Below are 25,158 nucleotides of genomic sequence, written 5' to 3'. Positions count from 1 at the left end.
TAAAACATCCATTATAATTTTGCCTAATTTAGTATTGCTTCCTTTTTTAAAAAGGAAAAAGTAACAAATATATATGTGTGGTGTGTGTGTGTATGTGTGTGTATATATATATATATATATTTGTTACAAAATTATGACAATATAATCCCAGTAAAATATACAATCATTTAATATAATACAGGGACAAGGGGGGAGCCATGAAAATGTTTTTAAGATTATATTGTTGCAATTCTGGGTCTTATAGGGGGTATACAACATCATAATACTCCCTGTAACATGTCTAATCTGAAGGATTGTTTTAAAAGGTATGGTCACTTTTGAGGGTTTACAAACTAAACTATACTTTTGAATGCTTGGTAAAATGACATTGCGATAACAAACTGGTCTCACTGGTGTCTGTTAACCTTTAGATCTGTTCCAGTAGAAGCTGGAGCTGTGATTTGTAACATAAATCATGAAGCCTCAGCCTTCTCTGTTAATCCTTTCACATAGGGCTCAATCCATAATTATAATTAACATAACTCATCATTATATTTGATCACAAAGCTCATGGCGTGAGGGTTACAACTTAGTGTTAAATACATATTTCAGGGCTTGTTCATATTAGCATATTTTGATTCAGATGGTAATGTGAGCATTGAATAATATCGTGCACATGAAAGGTGATTCATTCATCAATTTCCCCATGAACCAAATCTTCTACATTTTCTTGATTTCTCCACTTTTGTTCAGAACCAGAATCTTTTTAATGGGTTTAATAAGAGGTTCCACTTTAAGTAAAGCAAACTTATATTGAGGCTGATCCTCTTTAATTTTCCCATCTTAAAAAAAATAAAATAAACATGGCCCCTGCATGTACAGTACAGACTGCTTCACTTTAGAGGGCATTGTTTCCATGGGTTGAGATGGAGAACACTTTAATTCGGAAATCTGTCCTTCGGACAAGTCTCCCATGATGGCTGTGACACATTGCTAACTAAACTTCTTTCCATATATCATGACATAGGACAGTGTAATCACTTCTTCCGCTTATTGGGTGCATGGCAAAAGTTTATATGATGCATAGAAACCGGCAAACCAAGTTTTCTTTCATTTCATAGAAATTATTAAAAAATAACTGACAATGCAATCTGGATGCACTCATTTTCAATCTTCCAATATGGGATTTTGCCGCTTGCACTTCCACTTAATCAACAGCCGGTTGGTTCCCTGTTTGTTTTACTTTGTAGCAGATTGCAAATTGTCTCTAATAAAGAGCTTAATTGATTCATCCGTTTACAATCTGACAGCCTTGACATAAGTCTAATTTTTTTGTAATCTCTTAGTGGAGGACATGCACTGACTGCCTAGTTGACGGTGCTGACACAGCAGCTTTTAAGGCTAATTATTCTATTGCACTATTGGTAGAAAAGCTATACAATGGGTCAGCAAGTGGCCTGGGTTATTGTGGTGCTATAGTTTACTTGCTAATATTTTAAGACAAACTATAATCTAAAAAGTTTTTAAGATGGTTGCTGAGTGGCTGCTGTGAGGCATTTGAAGCCCCAGTATGCAGTATAATCAAGCTGGCATTCTTGACCTCAAACTAAATTCTGCTCTGAGGTTTAGGGAACTCTGATGATCCCATTTTCTCTCAGAGCTGGAAGTGCAGAACAGACTGCACTAGGAGGCATCTGACCCAATAAGATGAGAGGGGATTGAAAGGATTACTGGATGAAATGAGATGTGGCCCTACCTAAAAAATGTTGAGGCCCCTTTACAATTGTGCTATAGAGCCCACAAGTTTCTAGTTCAGCCTGTGACAACAAAGTGATTTTAATTCTCCTTTTAAAAAGCACATTTCACTGTATGTAGCAACATCTGTCCTCTCTCTCCCTCACGTAGCAGCCTTCACTTAATCATGAATGTTCAAAGCTGTTTTCACAGCTATGTGGCCATGAGGAATCTCAAACGTTTGGCGCTGCATAACATACTGAGCAATACAACTTATTAATTGTTGTGGAAATGCAAAAAGGCTTTGTCATATGGTTTATGCAGGGCCATGCTCCTCAAAAAAATGGCAACAACGTGAGCTCTGTGGTTTGGGGCATTCATTCTGGAAGAACCCACTCTCGCCCAGAAAGAAATGAAGCAACATGAATGGAATGAAGATAATCACTCCGTAAAGTAGCTTTGAACTTGGCTGGCATGAGGATAACACTTACCCAAACCATGCCAGGAATATGCACCGCACAACATGATATAAAATCCACCAAAACCCTTCACTGTTGAAAACACCTTGGAGATTGAGAGTTCTTTAGGTTGTGCACTCATCCATTTGTTGAGAACATGGTGAAGGTGCATTGCTAAACAGTGTTGTGACAGGATGGACCGCCTATGCCACCCTGTCTGTTGTTGCTGGGAACAAGCTGGGCTTACTATTGCCACCGTTCCTTTTTGTTATACCAAATGCACCCTCAAACCGCAGTAGGAGGGGCATAGAAATGCTGCCACCAGTGGACTCCTTACCGGCATCCAGAACCGGGTTCCTTCTGGGTAACTGTCACTGCTAGGGTACCCCCTTGCTGGTACACCTGGGCTGGTACACATGACCTCTTACTATGGATCAGGGTTGCTGTGGATGGATCCCCCCTGGCCTATCACACTGGCCAGAGTTGCTGGGTAGCGGGCAGAGTGGTGGTGCTGGAAAGCTGGGTCCAAACCTAAGACAGCCGGGAACGGATTCCATTTTGGGTCTAATCTTAAGGTCACAGGATTTTCAGCATGGAGAAGTTCTCCAGCAGGTCTTTGAAGCAAGTGATGTTTATTTGCTTTCACACTAGTTGAAGGTACCAGTGATCAGGTCAGATGGAACAAGAATGACACATACAGTACAAAGCAGTGCTGTTTTATATTGTTTTGGACACAGCCTCACAGGATAAGCCAGCCTCCTGAAGTCTGAGTTATTTTTAGTAACAGGATGCAATATGTTTACCAAAACATGGATTTAAATGCAACTTATACTTAACAAAATTTACACTTTTCTGCGATATATTGAATCCCATTGGTCTTTAGATTTCCTTTCACTTTAACAGGCAACGGCTCCCTGCCGTGCATTCAAGTATTGGTCACTCACATTGAATAGACTTATTTAGCAATTCCTGCTGTCCGCAAAACAGACTCCTTCCTCACATATGCCTAATTGGAGATTTCCTCCAGCAAAGTTACAAAACCCCAAACAAGACATTTCCTCTACCAAAATACACAAAAGACTTCCTCAACAAATGCTCATTGCATCAGAAATGAATACCTTAGAATTGAATGCCATTCCTCTACAAAATGCCACACGATATAGTAAAATCAGTACATTGCAATGATATAAATAAGCACCCTGTGCTATTTCATTTAAATAAATTTATACCATAAGTTATTTATAAGTGATCCAGTCACAAGTGTATTTTATGTCTATGGTTCATATCTGGAAATTTTAACTTTGGGGATAAGCAGTCTTTTCAAAGATTAGAAGCTGTTAAAACAATTCGGACTTAATGTATCCCCTTTAAATAAGGAATGGTCTAGATCAGCATTATTTCGGATCTAACTGCTTACATAAATAAAATATTTAAGATTTATGTAAAATGTAATTGTGATATGAAGCAATTAAAAACACAGTCATACACTGTTGCACTACATATTTTTTTAAATCTTTTTTTGCTGTGAAGTTAAATGAGTACACTTAACATTAAGGCTATTTCTATCCAAAAAGGACTTTGTCAATATGTCTTAAACATATAATGCCGCTACCAAACAGTGTGCAGAGACCTGGATTAAGCCATTTGGGGGGGACCAGTTAAGACAGGGAGGTCCCTATGAGAGCGGGAGACCAACAATTTATTACGTACATGTTCCATTCACTTGTGATTGTACCAACTTCCATATTAAAAGCAAAGTATAGATATATATTCACCTTGGGTGAACCTGTACATATAAATTGCCTGGAAAACATAGTCTTTGTACCTCATTAATCAGTTTACTTTGATAAATGTGGTTAATGTAGCTCTGCTCCTGCGGATAGTTTGTGTGTGGTGTTTGGTCTGCTTGTTGGACAAGAACAAATATGGACTGAGTGCATGAAATGTGTTTGTATAAATGTATCAGGGCTACTGGGATTAAGTGTAAAGGTTCATTTGGTGAGCACTTCTCTTTTTTTTGCATGTAAATATTTAGAAAGTTGCTTAGTTACTAGATGACCTCTTTTTGTATGGTAGATCTGTTCTGAAAACCTGAGCAAGGCTACATTTTAATTACACTAAAAGTTACGTATAATACAAATATTTATTTAGTTAGGCCTTAGGGCTTGTTTACATTGATTTTATATATAGGATGGTTGTTTAGAGTCTTTTAGACTGTTCTTTATCACATTAAGGTGCGATTCAATTAGCTGCAATGTTCTCAGGATCATCACGGCTGCACAGTTTTACCGTTACTGCAGTAAAAATATATGCTGGTGCGAGGAAAATTGAACGGATATTTCAGTAAAAATATACGTGCAAAGTATCTCCGGGTTGGCCGAAAGACACTTCTCACTGATTTGAATTCCCCCCCAAGGGTGAATTTCCTTACATTATTTTTCATTGGGGCTAGTTGTCCTCATAACCTCTGCCTATGGCCATTTGAACATTGCAACGTTTCTAGTTGCACACAATATGTGTGTTGAACTTGTTGGAGGCAGTCCTCTCAGGATTAGTTAAGTGGGGACACTGTTTCTTTCACATATAGCATTCTCATGGTACAAGAAGAAAAATGGAGACAAGCCGGCGAGAGATAGTGAAAGGAGCAAGGTCTCCCAACAGTCAAAGAATAGTTGACCTCTTGTGTAAATTGTCCGTTGCAGCGTGTATGGAAGTGGTTGCTGGTCATTATTAGTCCAGATAAACTGACAGAATGAAAAGTGTAGATTGTATGCTGCATTACCGCTATTACAAAGGTATTAAAAGATACTAATTAGGGAGCATAAGTGCATTGATGCAAACATATTAAGATCTTAAGAGAAATCAAGCAAATAGTTTGTATTGGTTTGTTCAAATATATATAGTTTAAGACTCTCAAAAGGGGATAAAAATAAGTTGAAACCATTGTATTTAATGTCCACGTTTTGTGGGGTGTTTTTTTGTTTTTTTAAATAAAGGCTAATTTTTTAAATAACATTGGTGAAATAGTATATTATTTTAGGATTCTCACATTTTTTTGGACACCAGTTTTCTTTAGATTTTATTGAAAGTTTTTCCATGCTCAGAAAACCATCCCTATATATAACTCCCTCTCCCAAATAGGAGGGTTCCCTCTACCCCAGGAACTCGCCCATGCTCTACAACTGCGTGCTGTATCATTACTGCAGGGAAAATAAGCATAATATAATCTATCCATACCATACCTATTCAGTAGAATTGTTGAAGAGCTATGGCTTAATTGGTTCCTTAAGTCCTCCAGTGCTGTAAGCAGCTATATGAGCTGGCATTCAGATTCGGGTAACAGGAGTAGGAGCTGGTATACATATGATGGGTATTTGTTGGTTTCTGGGTCATATGAGTCCACTCTTCTCGACCTTTTGCATAGCTTCGGGAATTTTTCAGGATGAATGGGAATAAGCAATTTTCCCTATTCACAGTAACATTAAAACTCTCAATGTTTTCCTATATTCCCTTGCTCCTGTGTTTAAACATCTTGGAGTTTTAAATGCTGGAGCTTATTCAGTTTTTGGAATATATTGGTTTTAATAGCTTTACTGTACAAGCTTCGATTTGGTTCACATGGCGCCTTGCAATCCCGCTAAATGTCCACTTATTCAAACCTGCAAATATGAATAAATACATCATTTATATACATCCCACAATCTAAGAAATCATTGATTCCTACCTTGTGAAGTGTAGAGCTATGTAATTGAGCCAAGGGATGATTTGCAATATGGCCACGAAAATATCCAAAAATAATCTCTGGTTTTACCAGCAAAAGGAGTTCGATTTTCAGAAAGCTTCAGGTAATGGTTAGGATGGAAATGGGTCTATGGATCAGCACTTGCTAAGGCAATCACAAGTGGCCAGCATGCAAACACCCTCCTTTTTTTAGAGGAGGCAATACTCCAACCTACTACTATACACATACCACTAAGACTACAATATAGTAAGACTATAACCACTCTATTTTTAAATTAAATGAAAGCATTAATATTGCTACACACAGTTATCTTCAATACACATTACACTTTATTGTTCTTTAAGTTTGTTACACTGCTATCATCCATACATATATATTGAACTTACATATGCATTATCTCAAACACTATCCAGTACTCAGCAAGCAGTGAAAACTATTTGCCGGTCATAATTTGTCACTGACCATATTCTGAAACTCTTTCACCAGCTGTACAACGGCATGTGACATACACAATACTTCAGTCACGCTGCCTCGCTCCCACCCTCATTTACACATCCAATCCTAAACCAGCCTTGACAGTCAAACTCTTTCGCCACGACCAATGACCAGAATACGTTTGATAGTATCTCAAGAAGGTTTTTGGTAAAACACTGAAAAATTTGAATAAAATTAATTATTGTCTCAGAGCACAAAGTGAAAATATAAACTGTCTTTCAGTGAAACATTTAAAGCCACGATTAAATGTGTCAATGGATATTGATTTTCTCTTGGCCCAGATAACTACTTTTTTGTTGTTGTTACATAGAGAAAATGTATACACTCTACAAAACATTTCAAAATATTAATTGAAAGTGTGGGTCTCCTGGCACCTGTAAATGCTTATTGCATGTTCTGGGCTAAATGTACTTATAGTCTAACAGTTTATTTGCTGGATTATGTGTAGTTTAAGATACTGAATATCCTACACATCAGTTTATGGCCTCCTTTCGTTGTTAGGCTGTGTCCTATAGACATAAATAAAGATGATGGATACAGTAGAGCACACAATTAATTGAAATAGATAGCAATGACCAAAGGGAAGACAAATAAAATCTCAATATTCTCTGACTGCATTTTTCAAATGTCCCAAACAACATCTGCTAAATTCTGATTGGATGTTAATCAGAGTTGGCTTGTTTTGGGTCCATGCAAGCAGCAATATGTTGACATGATTCATTGTAGGATTCTCATGTATATTGGCTTTGTGAGGATTATGGGAAATTTCTCTACTGAAATGCTGCTTTGAGCTGTAGCCAGACTTGGTTATGTCTTTTAAAAATACATAAATACCAAGAGGAACATTCTTATACACTTATTTAAATGTTAGTGAAACATTGCAGTGCCTACATAGGGCTTGCCTAGCAAAACAATCAGTTGTATCCAGAATGGATTTGCTGGCAAAGCAGATTCGTGGGTTGTAAAAGTAAATAATTTTTGTTTATGTCTGCAACAGAAAATTTTGTATGAGTAGGGGTTGGGTACATATTTCTGACAGAAGAAATACTGACATTTATCCTGCCAACATATAAATGCTGACAAGGTGAATTCTGATATTTTTGTGGTCGACATTGTGATTGTGGTCAAAATGCCGACCGTCACAATAACAACATTACATCAGCAATGCCAGTGGGTCCAGTGGCGATATAGTAGATGGTACTAAACAGTGTTCAAAATAAAAAAGCGTCTCCCCCCAGTCAGATTAACCCTAGTGCTAGTCTGAGGAAAATGGGGGACAAACAGCGGATTTTTTTTTGTCACCATTAGTGTACCACTTGCTTAACACACTACACACATCAGTAAACGTTATATTGAACTTGTTACTGGCTTCTATGGAAACTTAGTTCTTAATTAAAGACCAGACATTTATATAAGAGTTCCTTAGGATACTTCCAGTAATTTCTATACCTTCTCTTGTTCTCTGGACATGTGGTTTCCAAGTTTTATCCATTTTATTAACATCTGTCCATTTATAGAAACATAGAATTTGATGTCCGATAAGAACCGCTTGGCCCATCTAGTCTGCCCATTTTTTATTAATCTATGGTACCTTAAACCCTATTTGATCATTTATTCTTTATAAGTATATTTTTATTTCTATCCCAAGCACGTTTAAACAGCTCTACTGTATTAGCCTCTACCACCTCTGATCGGAGGCTATTCCATTTATTCACTACCATTTCTGTGAAGTAGTTTCTCCTAAAATTTCCTCTGAACCTACTTACCTCCAGTTTGTGTATTTTTTTCTTGTGTTCTAATACTTCTCTTCCTTTGAAGTATGTTTCCCTCCGGTACCTTGTTCAAACCCTTGATATATTTGAAAGTTTCTATCATGTCCCCCCTTTCCCTTCTCTGTTCCAAACTATACATATTAAGATCTTTGTGTCTTTCTGGGTAAGTTTTGTGCTGTAGGCCATGCACCATTTTAGGTGCCCTTCTTTGTACAGTCTCTAATGTATTTATATCCTTCTGGAGATATGGCCTCCAGAACTGAACACAGTATTCTAGATGAGGCCGTACCAATGACCTATGCAGTAGCATTATTGCTTCTTTCTGCTACTGATTCCTCTCCCTATGCAACCAAGCATCTGACTTGGCTTCCTCATTGCTTTATTATATTGCTTACCTGTCTTAGTCACCTGAAATAGTGACTCCTAGATGTCTTTCCTCTTCAGTAGTTTCCATTATTATGCCATTAATTCTATATTTAGCCTTTGGATTTATGTGTGTCGCCTTATACACTGTTTTTATTTTTATATTTATATTTACCGATTCTATTTATATTTAATATTTTTGTTATGCATAATTTGTATGCTTTTTAAGAATATATTCAATTATTTTGAGGTTTTTTTTTAAAGCCATTTCCTTATTCTACTTACTATGCCATTAGATTCATTCTTATTATTACTTTTTTTTTTTTACAGTAGCGTGCAAAAGTTTGGAATCACTATGTTATGTCTAGAGCTTTGTAAAAGAGGGAAAAAAAAATAGTTTGAATCACGGTGACATTAAATTGACCTGAAATGTCATAACTTTATTTTAACTGTTTTATTCATCAGACTTTACATTCATCAAAAAATTATTTGCAACAATTACAGCTGTTTCCCTGTTTCTTCACATAGCAGAAATATGTTTAGAATCATTATCCTGCTGCATGCTGAAATTTCCACCAATCAAGCTGTGACCACAGGGGACGACGCTAACATTGTACAATAGTGTGGTAACCTTTCTGGTTCATAATTCCTTGCATTTTGTGTTTAATCTCCCACCTTACCAGCACCAAAACAACCCCATGCCATTAAATTTCCTCTGCCATGCTTGATAGAAGGAATCAAGCTCTCCTCCAGCATCCTTTCGTTTTCTGTGAAAATATGGCTACTCTCAATCAGTCCAAGTCCTTGCGCTCCCAAGATTTTCCTACAACAACCCCCCTCCCCTCTGGGAAAGTCCCTTTTTGACTCTTCCCAAAGTCATCCAATGCTTGCCCCTTCCCCCCGCCAGGGTCCCTTTTCATTGGTGGTGTATAGAGTCTAGGTGGTAACAGGTGGAAGTAGAATATGACATCAGTGTTCTACCACCTGCTGTTTTCGTGCAGTCTTATTGGAGAGGTGCTGGTCATTAAACAGGCAGAGTCCATGTCCTGATTGTAGAGAGAGTCCTAATCCTCCTGTTTTTAACCCCTGCCACTCTTTTTTGATGTCCCAGGGTCCACTTCCTGTGAGCTGCGTCCACCCTCCCCCTTTGAACACCACAACAGTACTGGCCATTTAACAACTGAGTGGGCGGCTGATGTTCAATTGGCTTACTGATTGACAGACCAGGCTGGTCCGATATTCTCAATGTAAGGCCCGGTCTTGTGACAACACCTTTGTATGTACACTTATGTTTCTTGGCAATCTGACACATGGAATAGCATTCATTTCTCAAAACAATAGACTGATGTGTTTTTTGAGAAAGCAGTTTTGTTTTATCCGTTTTTAAAGCCAGGGTCGAACTTTAGAAACGCTAGTGCAATATTGTAGTTCGCAACCCAAGATCAGACCAAATACTTGCTTTTTTAGCAGTAATAGCAATCGTTCAACATTTGTAGTTAGTATTTTTTTAAATCAATTTTATGGTACTTTGATTTAAAAAACATATATATATTCTTTTGAAAGCCAAGACATTTATTAGTGATTCCAAAGTGTTGTATACTAGTTTATATTGAGAGAGTGACTTGATTATTTGTGATTTTTTTTTTTTTATGTTTTTGAGATTACAATCGGCGCTTTTTTCTGTGCATATCTGGACTCGTCTACAGTTTTATGTGATTGTTGACAAACAGTGGAAATCATCTCTGAAGCTGTCAACATGTTATTTATATTAACTTCAGTTACCTGTGTCTGTGATGAGTAGAAGGAGGCCTGAGGCCTGTAGAATGGATAGAATATAAGTAACAATACTAGCCTCTCTTTGATTCAATTTTGCATTGGATCTACTAGTGCTGAAATATGTGAGACCTTGTGGAGTTTCATGTGATCACTCAAGGTTAAAAAACAAAACACATTTCTGATGGGAGGGTAGAAAAAAACAGAGAAACAAATCACGTAATCATTCCTGACCCGATAGCTATTTTAATTGCTTGGAAAAATATTTATTTATGGTATTTGAGGTAAATTTCTGGGGTTGTGCTAACTACATGAAAGTAACTATTTCTGTTTTTTTAACCCATCTTTATAATATATACAGTAAGGATATCTAATAATGTATGCTACTAAATGAACAACAACATTTTAGACTTAGAAACAAAAGATGTTACTGCCGAAGCCAATATGGCCTAAAAATGTAAAAAAAAATGTTCCTGTCAGGAAGGTGTAGATTCGCTCCATTCATGAAGGGGTTTAACTACCTTCCGTCAGTGACATCATTGATCAGGCGTTTTATATGAAACCAAACTGTGCATTGCATTTATGGCAGCTGAGCGGCTTCATGCCTATGTCTTTCAATATAAGCAATATTCATCTGGTAAACAATTATGACAATGAAGGTAGCCATTTTGTGTGCTGAATTAATTACTATGGAACCCATTAATTTAATAAGATCTAGTTACATCATGAAGGCCTAAAGTGCAGAAATTACCTCCATAATGTCACATGTTCTTTGTGAATAAATAGTGGCATTAGGTCTGGTGACAAAATGGCTGACTTTTTTTTATTTTTTTTAAATTAAATTAGTGTGCTTCAACAGCCGTTAATTCAACAGTGGTGCACTTGAAACAGAGTCGGAAAGACAGAACAAGGAAACTGTTTTTCAGGTAAATAGTAGCATATGTCCGAATGTATACAAGTCTTGTTCTGCCTCAGCGATTTAAAACCAGCTGCATCCTCGTAGGCTGCTTTTTAGAGATGGCAGCTATTAGCAATGAGATGGAACAGATAACATACTAAGTAATTATTTATAAATGCTTCAGTTATTTCTGGCATATTAGCTGAGTAATACAGAGGCTTTGATAATGCTAATGTACAATAGTGTACTTAAAAGCCACTTAATTATGGTACCTCTATTCATAAATGGTCATGTTTGGATATCTAGACCTCCCTGTCTGTTGCTGTTTTGGGTACCAAGTTGCAAAACAATACGTTGTTCCTTAGATTCTCATCCAACCTCTTTAATTTATTTGAACAGTGAACAATTAATGTCAGTGTTGTCGGTGGATTAATGATCGGCTGGATTTCCTATCGGGCCAGTTGCTTTTGACAGACTATTAGTGAACCTGCATTATTTCAGAATATTGTTTTGCACTGTATGCAAAGATTGATGCAGTAATTTATATGTTAAATGATTCCATTGCGGAACAATGAGACATCTAACTTAATGACTTGTGTTTATACAATAAAAGCATGCTGCAGATAAAAAAATAATTATATATACTGTGTATATCAATATTTAGGTCTGTACACTAGTGGAGTCCAGCTGGTAAATTCCAAATTGAAAGAGAGACCGCACTTGCCAGATTTGCATATGTGCCAATTTTATTCCAACCAGTTAAGCAAAGTGATCAATGTTTCAGTCTCTATTGAGACCTTTGTCAAGATAACCAGTGACTGCTCCGTACCTTAATATAATACAGTAATGGGGGTGGGGCTAAGTGAACCATACATTAAAAAAAAATCTGGCACCATCTGTGTATCATATACATGCACATCAGTAAAGAGTAGCACAATCATCGGGTATCCATTATAAAAAAACAAAAAAAAACAAATGGATGCGCAGGGTCTGGTTAAGCGTTCAGGTTAATACACTTGTAGCGTCCCCTAGACTTCAACGCAAAGCTAATACTAGGTTGGTAAAAACAAACTCTACTCTACTTGGCTTTTTATAAGGTCCACTGTAATCTTGTGACTCCTTTATTTTTCATTAACATCAGAACTATATCAGAACAGAGCTGTGAACAAGCGCTACCGAGGGTGGAGATGGTAGGAACTGTGACGCCTCTTGCCATCCTTGTCTCTACTAGTCCCTTATACTCAAGTGCACGCCCAAGGATAACTCATTGCCATCTGTCTTTACCATGGGAATACTTCAAGATTAAAACTTTACAAAATTTCTCTTTAATGTTTTCCTTTTACTTTGCAGAGCAATTATTCTCTTTATAACTCTCCATGTCACAATTTTGCACCCCCCTCACTCTATAGGCTGCAGCCTAGTCAGCTTATTAGACAGTCAGGCCCTGCAATAAACAAATATATCTTGCAACATATTGAGAGTGCATTAGCAAAAATAAAAACCTATACTAATATAATTTGCAAAAGGTGGCATGACATTGCAAAATAAGAAAATCTACCATTTATTAAAAAAAAAAATCCATGCTATAAATAAATATTGTTAATGGGTGGAGTTGTCTCTCTGATAATGTTCATCTCGGGGTCCGTATATAATAATCAAGTGGACATTGTCCTTGTTACAGACCAATTGGGACCTCTGTGAAGAGAAAAAATATTGTATTGTCATTGTATCAATCAACACTTTCTTGCAGCTAGCCAGGTCAGCCAGGATATCTGTACCCAGCTAAATTCATTAGTAGACAATTTATTCTGCAACCCTTATTTTATAAATTATGAGAAAGTCACTCATATGGATTGCCTCGTTAAGTTCTTTTTTTTGGGGGGGGGGACTACAGTGTTCAAAGTATGGATCCATCTTGTTTACTGTTTAAGTATACATTGTGCTCTATCACCTCCTCTTCTCGAAGGGTGTGCAAAATTACAAGAGGGCACTTAAATTGCTGAAAATGTCTTGCCACAGATTTATCACCATTACTTGTGGCCAAGGCTTGTTATATTAAGGTTCACCATAAATTCTCTGAAGCAAAGTCTTTCCTGCATATACCAATCAACAAGGACAGATTAAAATATAGACTAAGAATTTTGAAGTACAGGTCAATTTGTTGCTGATAATAATATCCTTGCCTACGTGTGGTACAATTAGGGCAAAAATAGCAATCCCGTTTAATTGCAGGAAGCCACCTTGGTTAATGAAAATACCAGTAATGTCTGGTCTCTTTAAGATCTTTAAACAATACGTCCCTTTCTAGAACTTATAAGTAGAGATGGGCGGGCTCGGTTCCTCGAGATCCGAATTCAGCCTATCCGAGTACCGAGCCGAGCACGCTCGGTACTCTCCCGTCCGTTCGAAATCGAGGCAAAATGTCATTGAGACGTATTCGTATTTCTGAGCTCGGTTCTCGCGAGATTTGAAAAGCATAAATACCAGCCTTCACAGTAATCCATCGCCATTTGACAGAGGGAGAAAGCAGGGTTAGGTCACACAGGCTATATCAGCGCAGGGATAGAGCAGTAATTGGACACATTATTGTTTCTATTCAATACCATTCTAATCTTAATACCAGTTGTTACAGTAGTAAGAGGAGGATAGAGGAGGGTTTTTGTTCAATTTCTAGCTCTCCAAATGCTTTTGGGCTGTCCCCCATTCTTTTGCATTAATTTTTCTGGCTGTCAAAAGTCCTATTTGTCAGCAGTATCTAAAACAATTTGTAGCACTACAAGTGCTTTGGCCTCATTATAATGGATTCAAAGCAGTCCACATATGAGCAGAATCAGCAACCAGGTTCTGTCACCAGTCCTGATGGTAGTGTTCCCAGTATGTCATCTGGGAAAGGCGATGTCAAACTACACAGTCTTTTGAAATCAGGCAAAAAACACACCCAAAATAAATTTACAGTGTTGAAGCGAAAAAGAAGTGTAACTGAGGAAAAGTTAACTGCCGATAACAATTTTTTTTTTTGTCCAACATGCCATTCTACACACGCAATGCCAAAGAGAGAATGAGGCCTTCGCCTTTCTCTATTAGTGGCAGATCCAAAAATGTTACCGAGCCTACAAGTGGTGCTCAACTACTGTTACGCGTCAAAGCCGAGCTGCAAGATAACAGTAAGGCATTAGAGGATAATGTTTGCTCTGAATCAGAAATGACACCAATCCCTGTGGAGAGTCCATCCAACACTCGGATGTCTAATCGTTAGCATTCTGTTAGTGTAACCATAAAGAGGGACCCTTTCAGCAGTTCTGCTGATGTGTGCCTGAACAGCCAGAGTGTAGCCGGTGATACACAAATTGAGGATGCTACTTTGGAAATAGAAGAGGATGAGGAGGAGATTTGTGTAGGCGACAAGGGCGCTAATGAGGATGTTGATGAGGATGAGGTTGTTTGTGTAAGTCCTGCACCAGTGGCAGCAGTTCTGGCACGTGACAAGAAAAAGGCCATTGTCGTGCCTGGCCATAAAACAAAAAAATCCACCTCTTATGTGTGGAATTATTTCTACCCCAGTCCAGACAACAATTGTATAGCCATTTGTAGTGTATGTCAAGCCACAGTCAGTCGAGGGAGGGATCTTAACCATCTTGGAACTTCGTCTATGTTACGCCATTTGACGAGAGTTCATGGAAAAGTGTTGGGAAAAGCTGTAAGTTCTTCCAAAAAAAAATGCAAGCACTCTATCATCAGCTAGGACCCTCCGCTCACCGACATCCCGACGGCTACAAAATACACCCACCACACCATCCTCATCAATATCCTCAGTAGCGCTCGGAGTTAGCCCTGCATCCCAATTATTAAGGCTGCATGACTCCTGAACTATAATTGATTCTTCTGAAGAAAGCGTTAGTCCCACTGCTGCTGTTGCTGCTGCTGGGGTGAATCGTCAGCCCAGAGGAAGGCCAAGAAAAAGAGCAGTCCTACATTTCTACAATTAACTGTGAAACAATCATTTGCTAGGGGAAGCAAATATGACAGCAGTCACCCAGTCGCCAAGCGAATCACAGACGCCATGGCTGCCATGTTAGTGTTAGATCTGCGTCCAATATCCACAATAAACGCAGCTGGTTTTTCACAGTTAATTGAGGTTTTGTGTCCGTGTTACAGAATTCCATTGCGACACCATTTTTCCCATAAAGCTATTCCACAACTATACCAAAAAGTGTGTACAAATGTAGAGATTGCTTTGAAAAATGCCATTCTGCCCACTGTCCATTTAATAGATATGTGAACAAGTGGAAGTGGTCAAACCAAAGACTATATGACTGTGACAGCCCACTGGGTTGGCTATTCACCTTCACCAGCAGGAACAGCAGCAGCATATACACCACTACGTAACATTTGTCACAGGCAGGCCACTCTTTGTATCACCGGCTTCACTAACAGGCATACAGCTGACAATTTGTTACATAAACGAAGAGATGTGATTGATACATGGCTTATACCACTTGGACTCTCCACAGGATATGTCATTTCTGATAACACCAACAATATAGTGCGAGGATTACAGCTGGGTGATTTCCAGCACATTCCCTGTTTTGCTCACACCATCAACTTGGTGGCGCAGAGCTTCCTACGAAATAACCGTGAGGTGCAGGAGATGCTTTCGGTGGCCCGTAAGATTTCAGGCCATTTTAGGCATTCTGCCACAGCATGTAGGAGATTGCAACAGCTCCAAAAGCAGTTTAACTTGCCCTGCCACCAACTTAAGCAAGAGGTGGTAACTAGGTGGAATTCCACCCTGTACATGCTACAGAGGATGGTGGAACAGCGCAAAGCCATCCAAGCATATTGCACAAGCCATGACATTGGGAAAGGAGGGGCATGTATTTCACTCTTGCACAGTGGAGAATCCTTTCAGTGCTGTGCAAGGTGCTGAAACCATTTGAAGTTGTGACGTGTGAAGTGAGTGCAGATTCTGCTAGTTTGAGCCAAGTCATTCCTTTAATTAGACTATTGGAAAAGCAGCTTGAGAAACTGAAGGAGGAGATGAAAGCAAGCAATTCCGCAAAGTATGTTGGCCTTGTCGATCAAGTACTTAATTCGCTTCACAATGATCCTCGAGTTATTAAGATCTTGAACTTGGAGCAGTACGTTTTGGCCACTGTGCTTGATCCAAGGTTTAAGACCTACATTGAGTCTTTGCTTCAAAATGAACGAGATGTGAACTTTTGCAAGGAGCTATTGCTCAGCAAGTTGTCCGCTGAACTGGGCCTTGGCTTGACGACGTGTCCTCCTTCAGTTTCTCAAACAGCTGCTGCTCGTAAAAAATTGAATTTTCAAAAAAGAAGCAGGGAAGACGTAGAGGGCAGACCAGAACAGTTTAACATCTGGGCTGGTTTGAAGGATTTTTCAAAAAAAATGTGTGACCTTGCCCATAACTCCATCCAATATGAGTATTAACATGCAAAGGATGGTGGAGGATAATTTTAAAGAGGTAATTGATATGGAAATGTCATACAGTCCCTTTCCTTACTGGGAAGAAAAGCAGGCAATTTGGAAACCCATGTACAAACTTGCTTTGCAATACTTAAGCTGCCCACCCTTCAGTGTGTACTCTGAACGAGAGTTTAGCACAGCAGGGAACTTAGTGATCGCCGTAGAAGGTTACTTCCCAAAAATGTGGAGAAAATGATGTTGATAAAAATGAACTACATCTTTCACGAGGAAGGCCTTCACTATCCAAGACATCCAAGCACTGACTGTTCTCTAATGGCGGATTCAAGCGGCGAAGCATTGGTAGTCTGTGATGATGACGTACACACTGATGAGGGTGAGGCTGTAGCTGAAGATGATGAAGATAACATCTTTTTAATACTTTCTATTTAAGTGTAGGGTGCAGTCTACCCCCAAAGAGGAAAGGGACTTGGGGCACTTCCATATCACGTACCGTCTTGAAAGGCTGCTGTTTGGGCAATTTCTCCTTAAGGGTAGGGTGTCCTACACACAGTGGACCCCAAACTGGCTTTGTCCATTTCTCTTAATATTGTACAGTCTATAACGGCTGCATTTTTTGGTATTTTTGACAAGTGGAGGCGGGCCTAGAGAGACAGAAACCAATCTGCCTTTGTCCATTTCTTTACATATTTAACTATAAGTGTAGGGTGTAATATACATCCAAAGACTATGGCTGCTTTGCCAATATGCATAGGTGGAGAGGAAGACAATCTGGTTTGTGTGTAGAATTTATGAAGGCCTACCATGAATTAAACTGTTTGTTGGATAATTTATTAGCTTTACAACTACATTACTTATCCAAGAAACAGGTGGAGCACTAGATTTGGTTCTTTTATGACCAAAAACATTGATTTTTGAACAAAACAGCAAAACAAAACCAAAACACGCAATGGCGGTTTGGCAAAACCAAAACACAACCGTAATCCAGATCCAAAACCAAAACACGGGGGTCAGTGAGCATCTCTACTTATAAGGGACCTTGTTCTAATTTTGACTTTCAATTCTAGATCAGAAAATGCTATATTCCAGTGTTTTCTAAGAACTAGATATATGATGACTACTACCAGTAGACTAGTACCTAGTAAAAACAAATCTATTCGTAATGTGATTCTTGGTCACATCAGGTATTCCTGAATTGAACTTAATTTGTGCCTTATCCAGTCAATCCTTAATGTCAGTCAGCATATTTCCTGTCCAAAAAATGGTTTAGTCATATCCTTTAATTGTGTAGCAATTACAGTAGTGTCAGAATTATTTTGAAAAACCTTAAAAAATCGTGAGACTGGATACCTTGTTTCAAAAAAGGGCAGATGGTCGATGTTACTAAAAGTGTAGTTTTCCTATCCTTTTGCTTCTGGGAAAAGAATATAACCAAGGATATGATCCATACAAAAAATAATATAAATCGCCATCTCAAAAATGAATGGACATTAGATTGTAACATAATAAATCGGACCAGGTAAATTATAAAGTTGACCCATCATACAATTTAAGGCCATAGCATTCCAATTCAAGAAGACATTATTGATAAAATGTTTATAATGCAGAATGCTAGCACCGTATTTGGGCAATATGTACCAACTTTCATAAAAATCATGTACAGATTAGCATATGCCAGAACTAAATTAGATCCCATAGCAGTGCCAGCAACCTGAACATAAAACTTGTTAAAGTAACAAACCTAAATTCCACAAGTCAACAGTAAATTCATTTGGAGGAGAGCAGGGGTCCAGATTTCACAAGTGACTCCCTTACTGTCTGAGCATCAACATCATATGGATTCATTTTGTATAATGAATTAACATCCATTGTTACTGAAATGGCAGTAATAGATAATTGTTTAATGGATGTAAACACTCCAAAAATCAGTGGTGTAGTATTATGTAGCTTAGGGGCTAGATTTACTAAGCTGCGGGTTTGAAAAAGTGGGGATGTTGCCCATAGCAACCAATCAGATTCTAGATTTCATTTATTTAGTACCTTCTACAAAATGAAAGCTAGAATCTGATTGGTTGCTATAGGCAACATCCCCACTTTTTAAAACCCGCAGCTTAGTAAATATACCCCTAGTTCTTAGAAACACAGGGTTGAAGGAAAAAAAAAGTATATAAAATATGATAAAGGGGTGTTTTTGAGTAAGGAAGTAACTCTAGTACACTGTTCTGTCCATCCTACATTTAAAGCAGATGAAACATACAGATCAATCTTCCTTTTAGATGTTGTAATAGGGTCAGAGTCAACCTTGTGACTAGTGTTGGTGTCTGCAAGCTGCCTTCTTACTTCACTGTCATAATCATGTAAATTTTTCAGTCAACGGATTTTGTTGTAAGGATGACAAGGCATTACAGCTTATGTTATGCTTGATAGACCGGTTGTAAATAAGGCAATCTCTTTCAACTGGTCTATTGGGTATAACCTCAGCCGTGTTGAACATGATGCATTTGTCATTGTTACAAAGAAATCCTTTGATTGTAATCCGCCCAGCAGATATAGGTGACATGATAGCCCCCAATCTTTGTGCTGCCACTATCAATGTCTATGCATGGCATTTTTCAGTCATATGGGGGTAATTTAGCACACCAATATTAAAAAGTTGGGTCCTGTGAACTCAATTTCAAACAACTGATTGTACAGTTTCTGTTGCTAATAAAACCAGGTAAGTGAAAGACTGGATTCATGCAAACTATCTGTCCAATTTATGCGTGTCTGGAATTAAATGGATGAGTAGATAAAGCTGGCCACATCACATTTTTGAGGCAATGTCTTAATGGGATATGACGCAGTCTACAGATATGACAGCTGAAATTTCAGTCTTCTCTACTGCTGTGACATAAAGTAGTCCTGTATCCAGCCATTTAATCAATCCATTTCTGTAGAGCAAGTCCACAAGCCTCTCACTCACACCGTGCCAGCTTAGGTAGAGAGCTTCTCCATTATAACATGACAACCTCTTATAAAGTATGATAACCAGTATAATTAATATCCCATAGTGGCTTTAGTACATGTAAATTTTTATGATGTATAGTAATGTGTTTTTATTGTAGCAAAAATGTTAAATACGTTCACAAAGTTTGGATCCCATTTGGCAGTATCTATCTTGTGCGTAGACTGCTACTACAAAAATGCCCCACTTTCAGTGACCGGCCCATTTTCATAAGCAGTGTGATCCCATACTGCCGACATACTGAGCCAGGACTAGAAATGGAGCCCCACCCCCTCTATAAAAGCACTATGGGTTGTGCCTATACTGAATTTTCTACTTCCGTACTAGCATTTACTGTTGGCATATAGACTAATGCAGTCCAACCTGCGGCCCTCCAGATGTTGTGAAACTACAAGTCCCAGCATGCCCTTCCAGCTATTAACAGGTTGTCTACTGGCAAAGCATGCTGGGGCTTGTAGTTTCACAACACCTGGAGGGCCGCAGGTTGGACAGGCCTGGACTAATGTGTAGCCCTACATAGAGTGCGCATCACCATCATATTGTGACACATCTATCTCGTAAGTCATAATTTATGTTTTCATCACCCATCTGTGTTAATACGTTATATTTGATTTTTCTTATTTTTGCATTCAAGTTTTACTATGTTTTTAGTAATTTATGTTTCACTTAGATATTTCTATATATTTAAATATTAACCTTTGGTTTTAGAACTTAGCCCATCTAATTCCTTATGACTCACAAGCACATTTAAATTCTTAAAGTATAGAAATACTTGGCGATATTATTCCTGCACATAATATAGACTAGTGGAAAGCAGAAGCAGAGAAGGTATCATGTGCAGACTGGAAAGTGACCTGAATGCTGTATGTTGGAATTTTGTATTTCAAATGGCCTTTAAATCATAAGCAGACTGTGCTGTTGTGAAATGTTGTTAGTGTATTTTAGATAGCAACCAATAAAAAATGTGAATGTAAGCCAACACCTCCAGGTTTTAGAGGCTATGAATAGTCTGGTTTCTACGTGTATAAGGGGCTAAATGTCAAATTGGATACTAGAAAGCTTTCTGAGGCATGAGAGGTTTTTTAATTTTGTTTTTGTGTGTTAATTGCATAATAAACAAATATTTTCAGCTATTGGAATAATTAAGAACCAGTCTGTGGGTCCCAACCTTTTCAAGTTGTATGACACCTACCATAACATCTTCATTCCAATACTTTCTTTGTGACACACTGCTATTAAGACATTGTAATAGTTAGAAATGTAATCTTGATGACTGCAAAACCAACACAAATCTTCGATACTTATGTTATTTTCAGTTGAAAAAAAAAAAAAAAGTAATTTTTTCCTATTTATATAAAAAAATATACTTCATTGACAGGAGATAATAGTCATCCTCTACAGAGGAGGACTCTACCGACAGTGCAGGCCGCAGTAGAGTTATGTCAGGCCCACATCTCTGTCGTGTCATTACACCACATTAAGGGCTAATACTCCTCTATATTCAATGCAATTCTCTCATAAGTCAAGACTTATTATCGCTAAATTGCATGATGGGAATTGTAATGCTCCAAGGCCCACTAGTATAGTATTGCCAGTCATCTGCTTAAATGCATCGCCTGAGCAGCAAAGTATCCTTGTTAACACCTTTTCAAGCATTCACAAATGGAAGAGAGCCCTGCTCGTGTGAGTGAGCTCAACATCTAAAAAGATAGGCAAGCACTGGTGTCAAAAGGACTGCTTGAGGGGGTGGAGTATAATGGTGGATGAGAAATAGAGGCAAAGTGCACTGTAAGCTGTAATTGTAGTTTTTTGTTTTCTTTTAACATTAAAATACAATGATACCTAACTTGACACCTCCCCCCATGAACTGGTCATGTCTGTACTAGGGAGCCCCACACTTCAGGAGAACTTATCAGTGACACAAGGCTCCTCCTAACCCTATTGATAACCGGCAAAAGAAGAGTTTGAAACCCCAATGTTTCAGTTTCTTCTAAGAGCACTACAACACCAGGACAAGAAACTGACAGGGGTGGCATTAGTTGGTTCTCATGAATTGTGTGAACCCACAATGCTGTGGGAGGCAAGGGTTAATGCCTAAAATGCTATATCTTCTGCCACTCCAACATCTACACCTAGCAATGGTGCAGACCCCCCTATTAATATGCATCAGATATGCTGCATTGTATTTCAAAATTGAAATACAATGCTGTTTTGATGGGATCATATTTTACAGGTTTAGCAACCCTTTTACAATTGGAGTGAAATAAGTCTTCTCTTTTATGAACCCATTGTATATTGCATTGTAGTTCTCTGTATAAAGGTTAAACATTTGAACAAAGCTCTGTAAGAGGTTTGTAGCCATGTATACTGTAAGAATAACCTTTCAGGAGTAACATTAAAAAAAAATGGTCAGAAAATAGAACCACGCACGTTGATTAGAGAGCGTTCTAAAATGATTGTAGCCGTGCCTTGCAGTTCCACTGCAACAGTGATGTTAATTAACCACATATTGCACATGCCAATTTTTCTGTATTTGGGGAGGGTGAGGGATCTCTCTGTACTTAGAAAATTCAATAAATAGAATTGAAAAAGCTTTTAAGAAATTACAGGTCATAAAGAAATCTGCTGCAGTTGTGTTTGATTTATTGTTACAGGGCTGTGTACGGTTGGCAGAGCGTTTCTGATGTAAGTGTTGAGATAATAAACTATTTGTTGGCTAGTGTTAATATAATAGAAGGGAAATGGCAATCATTAATGACACAGGAAGGTGCTAGCACATTGATCAGAAAGTGCTTTTCTAATACAAATTTTGGATAAAACTTTTGGCATTTAGGAAGAGTTGAGCCTCTGTACAACAAAGGGTACAGCACATTTCCGCTAGTCATTTATTAATGACAAACGAGAGGCACAGTGTTCTTCATGGCTAAGTAAGAACAACTCTGACAGCGCAGGTTTTCTAAAAATCTTCCCTATGGCGCAGTCTTTTTTTAATAACATGGGACAGATATGCTGTAACCTATACAATCAATGAGACAGATTTTTATTTCTAGTATTGTAATTTGCTTAAGACTGATAAAAGTACATTTCTGATTGACATTTAAAAAACCCAACAACAAACCCATTGAAAATATAATAGTTAGGATATAAATGACATAGTTAGGTGAAAAAGAAAGTAAACCATCTTTTAAACCTGTTTTTTTTACATATTAGGACATCACTAACAATCACCTATATCTCGCCAAATCCTAAAACTTTACAAATCTAATCTCGAGTAACATATAACATATTTTGCTTTGTTATTATTAATTGTTTAATTATGAATAAGGGACAGCTTGTCACCCTTTTAGTCCTTCTACCCTAGGCCCAGGCTTATTTGGCCTTTCCAGAAATTGGGGTCTGCTGGTAACAATGGGCGTCCCAGGGATAGGCCATGGCCACTGGTAAATTATCTTTTTATCTCTTGGGAATTTAGTGGTTTATTCAAATGCAACAATACGGCTGATTTTCTATCGCCTCGTATCATGGCAATAGAAAGTCACCTATCGCAGCATTTTACCATTGAAATATGTCAGAGGCAGCTGAGCCCGGAGCTCTAAGGGTTAACTTACTACTTCATCGGGCCAGTCTTAGGAGAGTTGAGCACGCGTGACCCGGCTAGCTGGTTTACGCATGTACAGCCCAGACTTGTACCGCTGCCGCCCGTGTTAAATAGGCAGCTTTTACTGGTTTTAATAAATATAGCCCTGTGTGTATTGCACCCATCAACATATATGACAGTAAGCCTAATTAGAGCTGTTATGTATACATGATAGTTATATGTAGTTACTTATTAATTTCTGTATAGTATGTAAATCTTTTATGGCTTATACCCATTCCGTTCTCTTGTCTGTCTGTCTAATTGAGGCAAGTTGCCCTCACTGAAAATGAACACAGGTTCACTAATAACTATGATCTGTTGAATATAATCTGACCATTCCACAATCGTGCATAAAACATGCCTATTAAATGAATTAGCACATTTTTGCCTTGTAGGGCACAACAATGATTTGTGAAAAAACGACAGGGTAGTGGCGGCGATAAACTCTCCTGTAAGCGGCTAAAGTATATTTTTCCTTTTTAAAAACAACATGTAACGACATGAAGCAATCCTCAGCAGGAATCTTCTCAATACATCTTACATTAGGCACAGAATGTAGAGTTCCCACTAAAGAGCTTGGTGTGAAAGAAACCTCTGATTAGCTGAAGAAAAGGAGTGGATTTTGCCAACATAGTGGAATTCCAGCCAGAATGAGACTTGTTTAGTAAATACTTTAACTGAGCTTTTTATTCAGAAGACCACTATAATGTCAAGGTAATTGGTCTAATGTTGGAAGCAATGGGTATTTAATAATGTAAGTGTAATGTGGGCTAGTGTAAGTGTTTATATTTCGATCAAGGCATCTATTAAAAAAGGATTTATTGTGCAAGTCCGTTGACATATAAAGTAAATTATGGTCATTTAGTTGGTGTTTTTAGTTGCATTTCCTAATTTGAATCTCCATTTTCTGAAGTAGCGGACTGGTTTGTTGTGTTTTATTATTCATCGGATTGTGTATTTCTCATTTGCATGCCATAAGCTTTTTTGTGATGGTATCTAGTTTTAATTTATTTTCACTATTATTATGATTGTTGTTGTTTATTTATAGATAGTGCAACCATATTGCGCAGCTCTGTATAGAGAATATTTGTAATTCACATCAGTCTCTGTCCCATTGGTTTCTTAAATTACTAACATGAATGGTACATTTTGTTCACTGGACCTCACACAGTTATTACCAGATAGAACAAGGTTCACCTCCATAACTGTATTTTTGCCTGTGGCAGGTCTATGTCTGCAAATGGTAACATAACCTTTGTTGTGCTTTGAAATTAATGTATTGCACCAATAAACATATGCATCTATATAGAGCCCAGGTTTACTTTTATAAACTATATGTACAATGACCACTTAGCTTCAAGTGTATTTCTTATGCATTGGTTCATTTGTAAACCTGTATATGTTTACATTGAGGCAAGTGAGACTTTCCTACAATTAACACAGCCTCACCCACTGACTCTGATCCTGTGACTATACCACAAAATGTCAAAATAGGCTACATACTTTTTTACCTTAGTAGCCATATTATTGTCTTACAGGGCGCAATAATGCATGCGAAAAAACTTCATACCTCTTCTTGCGGAAGGAGCTACCAGTACGGCTTGCAAACACACTCCAAGAGGTCAATCTGCTGCCTGAGAATTTGCTCCAAAGGCCATCTGTGAAATTAGTACGGTCCTGGTAAGTTAAAGCTTTTAATTGTCTATTAGATTAAATCAAGTGTTGCCTGGTCTTATACGTAATGATCAAGTGGATTTTGTCCCAGGCCACCAAGCAAGATACAATACAAGTCACTTGGTCTATAAAATAAGAAAAGATAAGATGGCATTGCTTGTTTTCTCTTTAGACCCTGAAAAGG

General features: G+C 38.0%; 1 protein-coding gene across 1 annotated transcript in view; it reads left to right on the top strand.

Moving 5' to 3' along the window:
* The window catches only part of PDK3 (pyruvate dehydrogenase kinase 3), a 56,516-nt gene that overhangs the window by 5,283 nt on the left and 26,075 nt on the right, over nucleotides 1-25,158 (top strand). The window contains exon 2 of the mRNA XM_075196517.1: nucleotides 24,839-24,980. Within this exon, the coding sequence (XP_075052618.1) occupies nucleotides 24,839-24,980 (142 nt within the window). The remainder of the gene's footprint in view (nucleotides 1-24,838; nucleotides 24,981-25,158) is intronic.

The sequence above is a fragment of the Mixophyes fleayi genome, chromosome 2 (genome assembly GCF_038048845.1).
Source record: "Mixophyes fleayi isolate aMixFle1 chromosome 2, aMixFle1.hap1, whole genome shotgun sequence".
NCBI lineage: Eukaryota > Metazoa > Chordata > Amphibia > Anura > Limnodynastidae > Mixophyes > Mixophyes fleayi.
The sequence above is the reverse complement of the archived record's forward strand: the minus strand, read 5'-3'. Positions and strand labels throughout refer to the sequence as shown.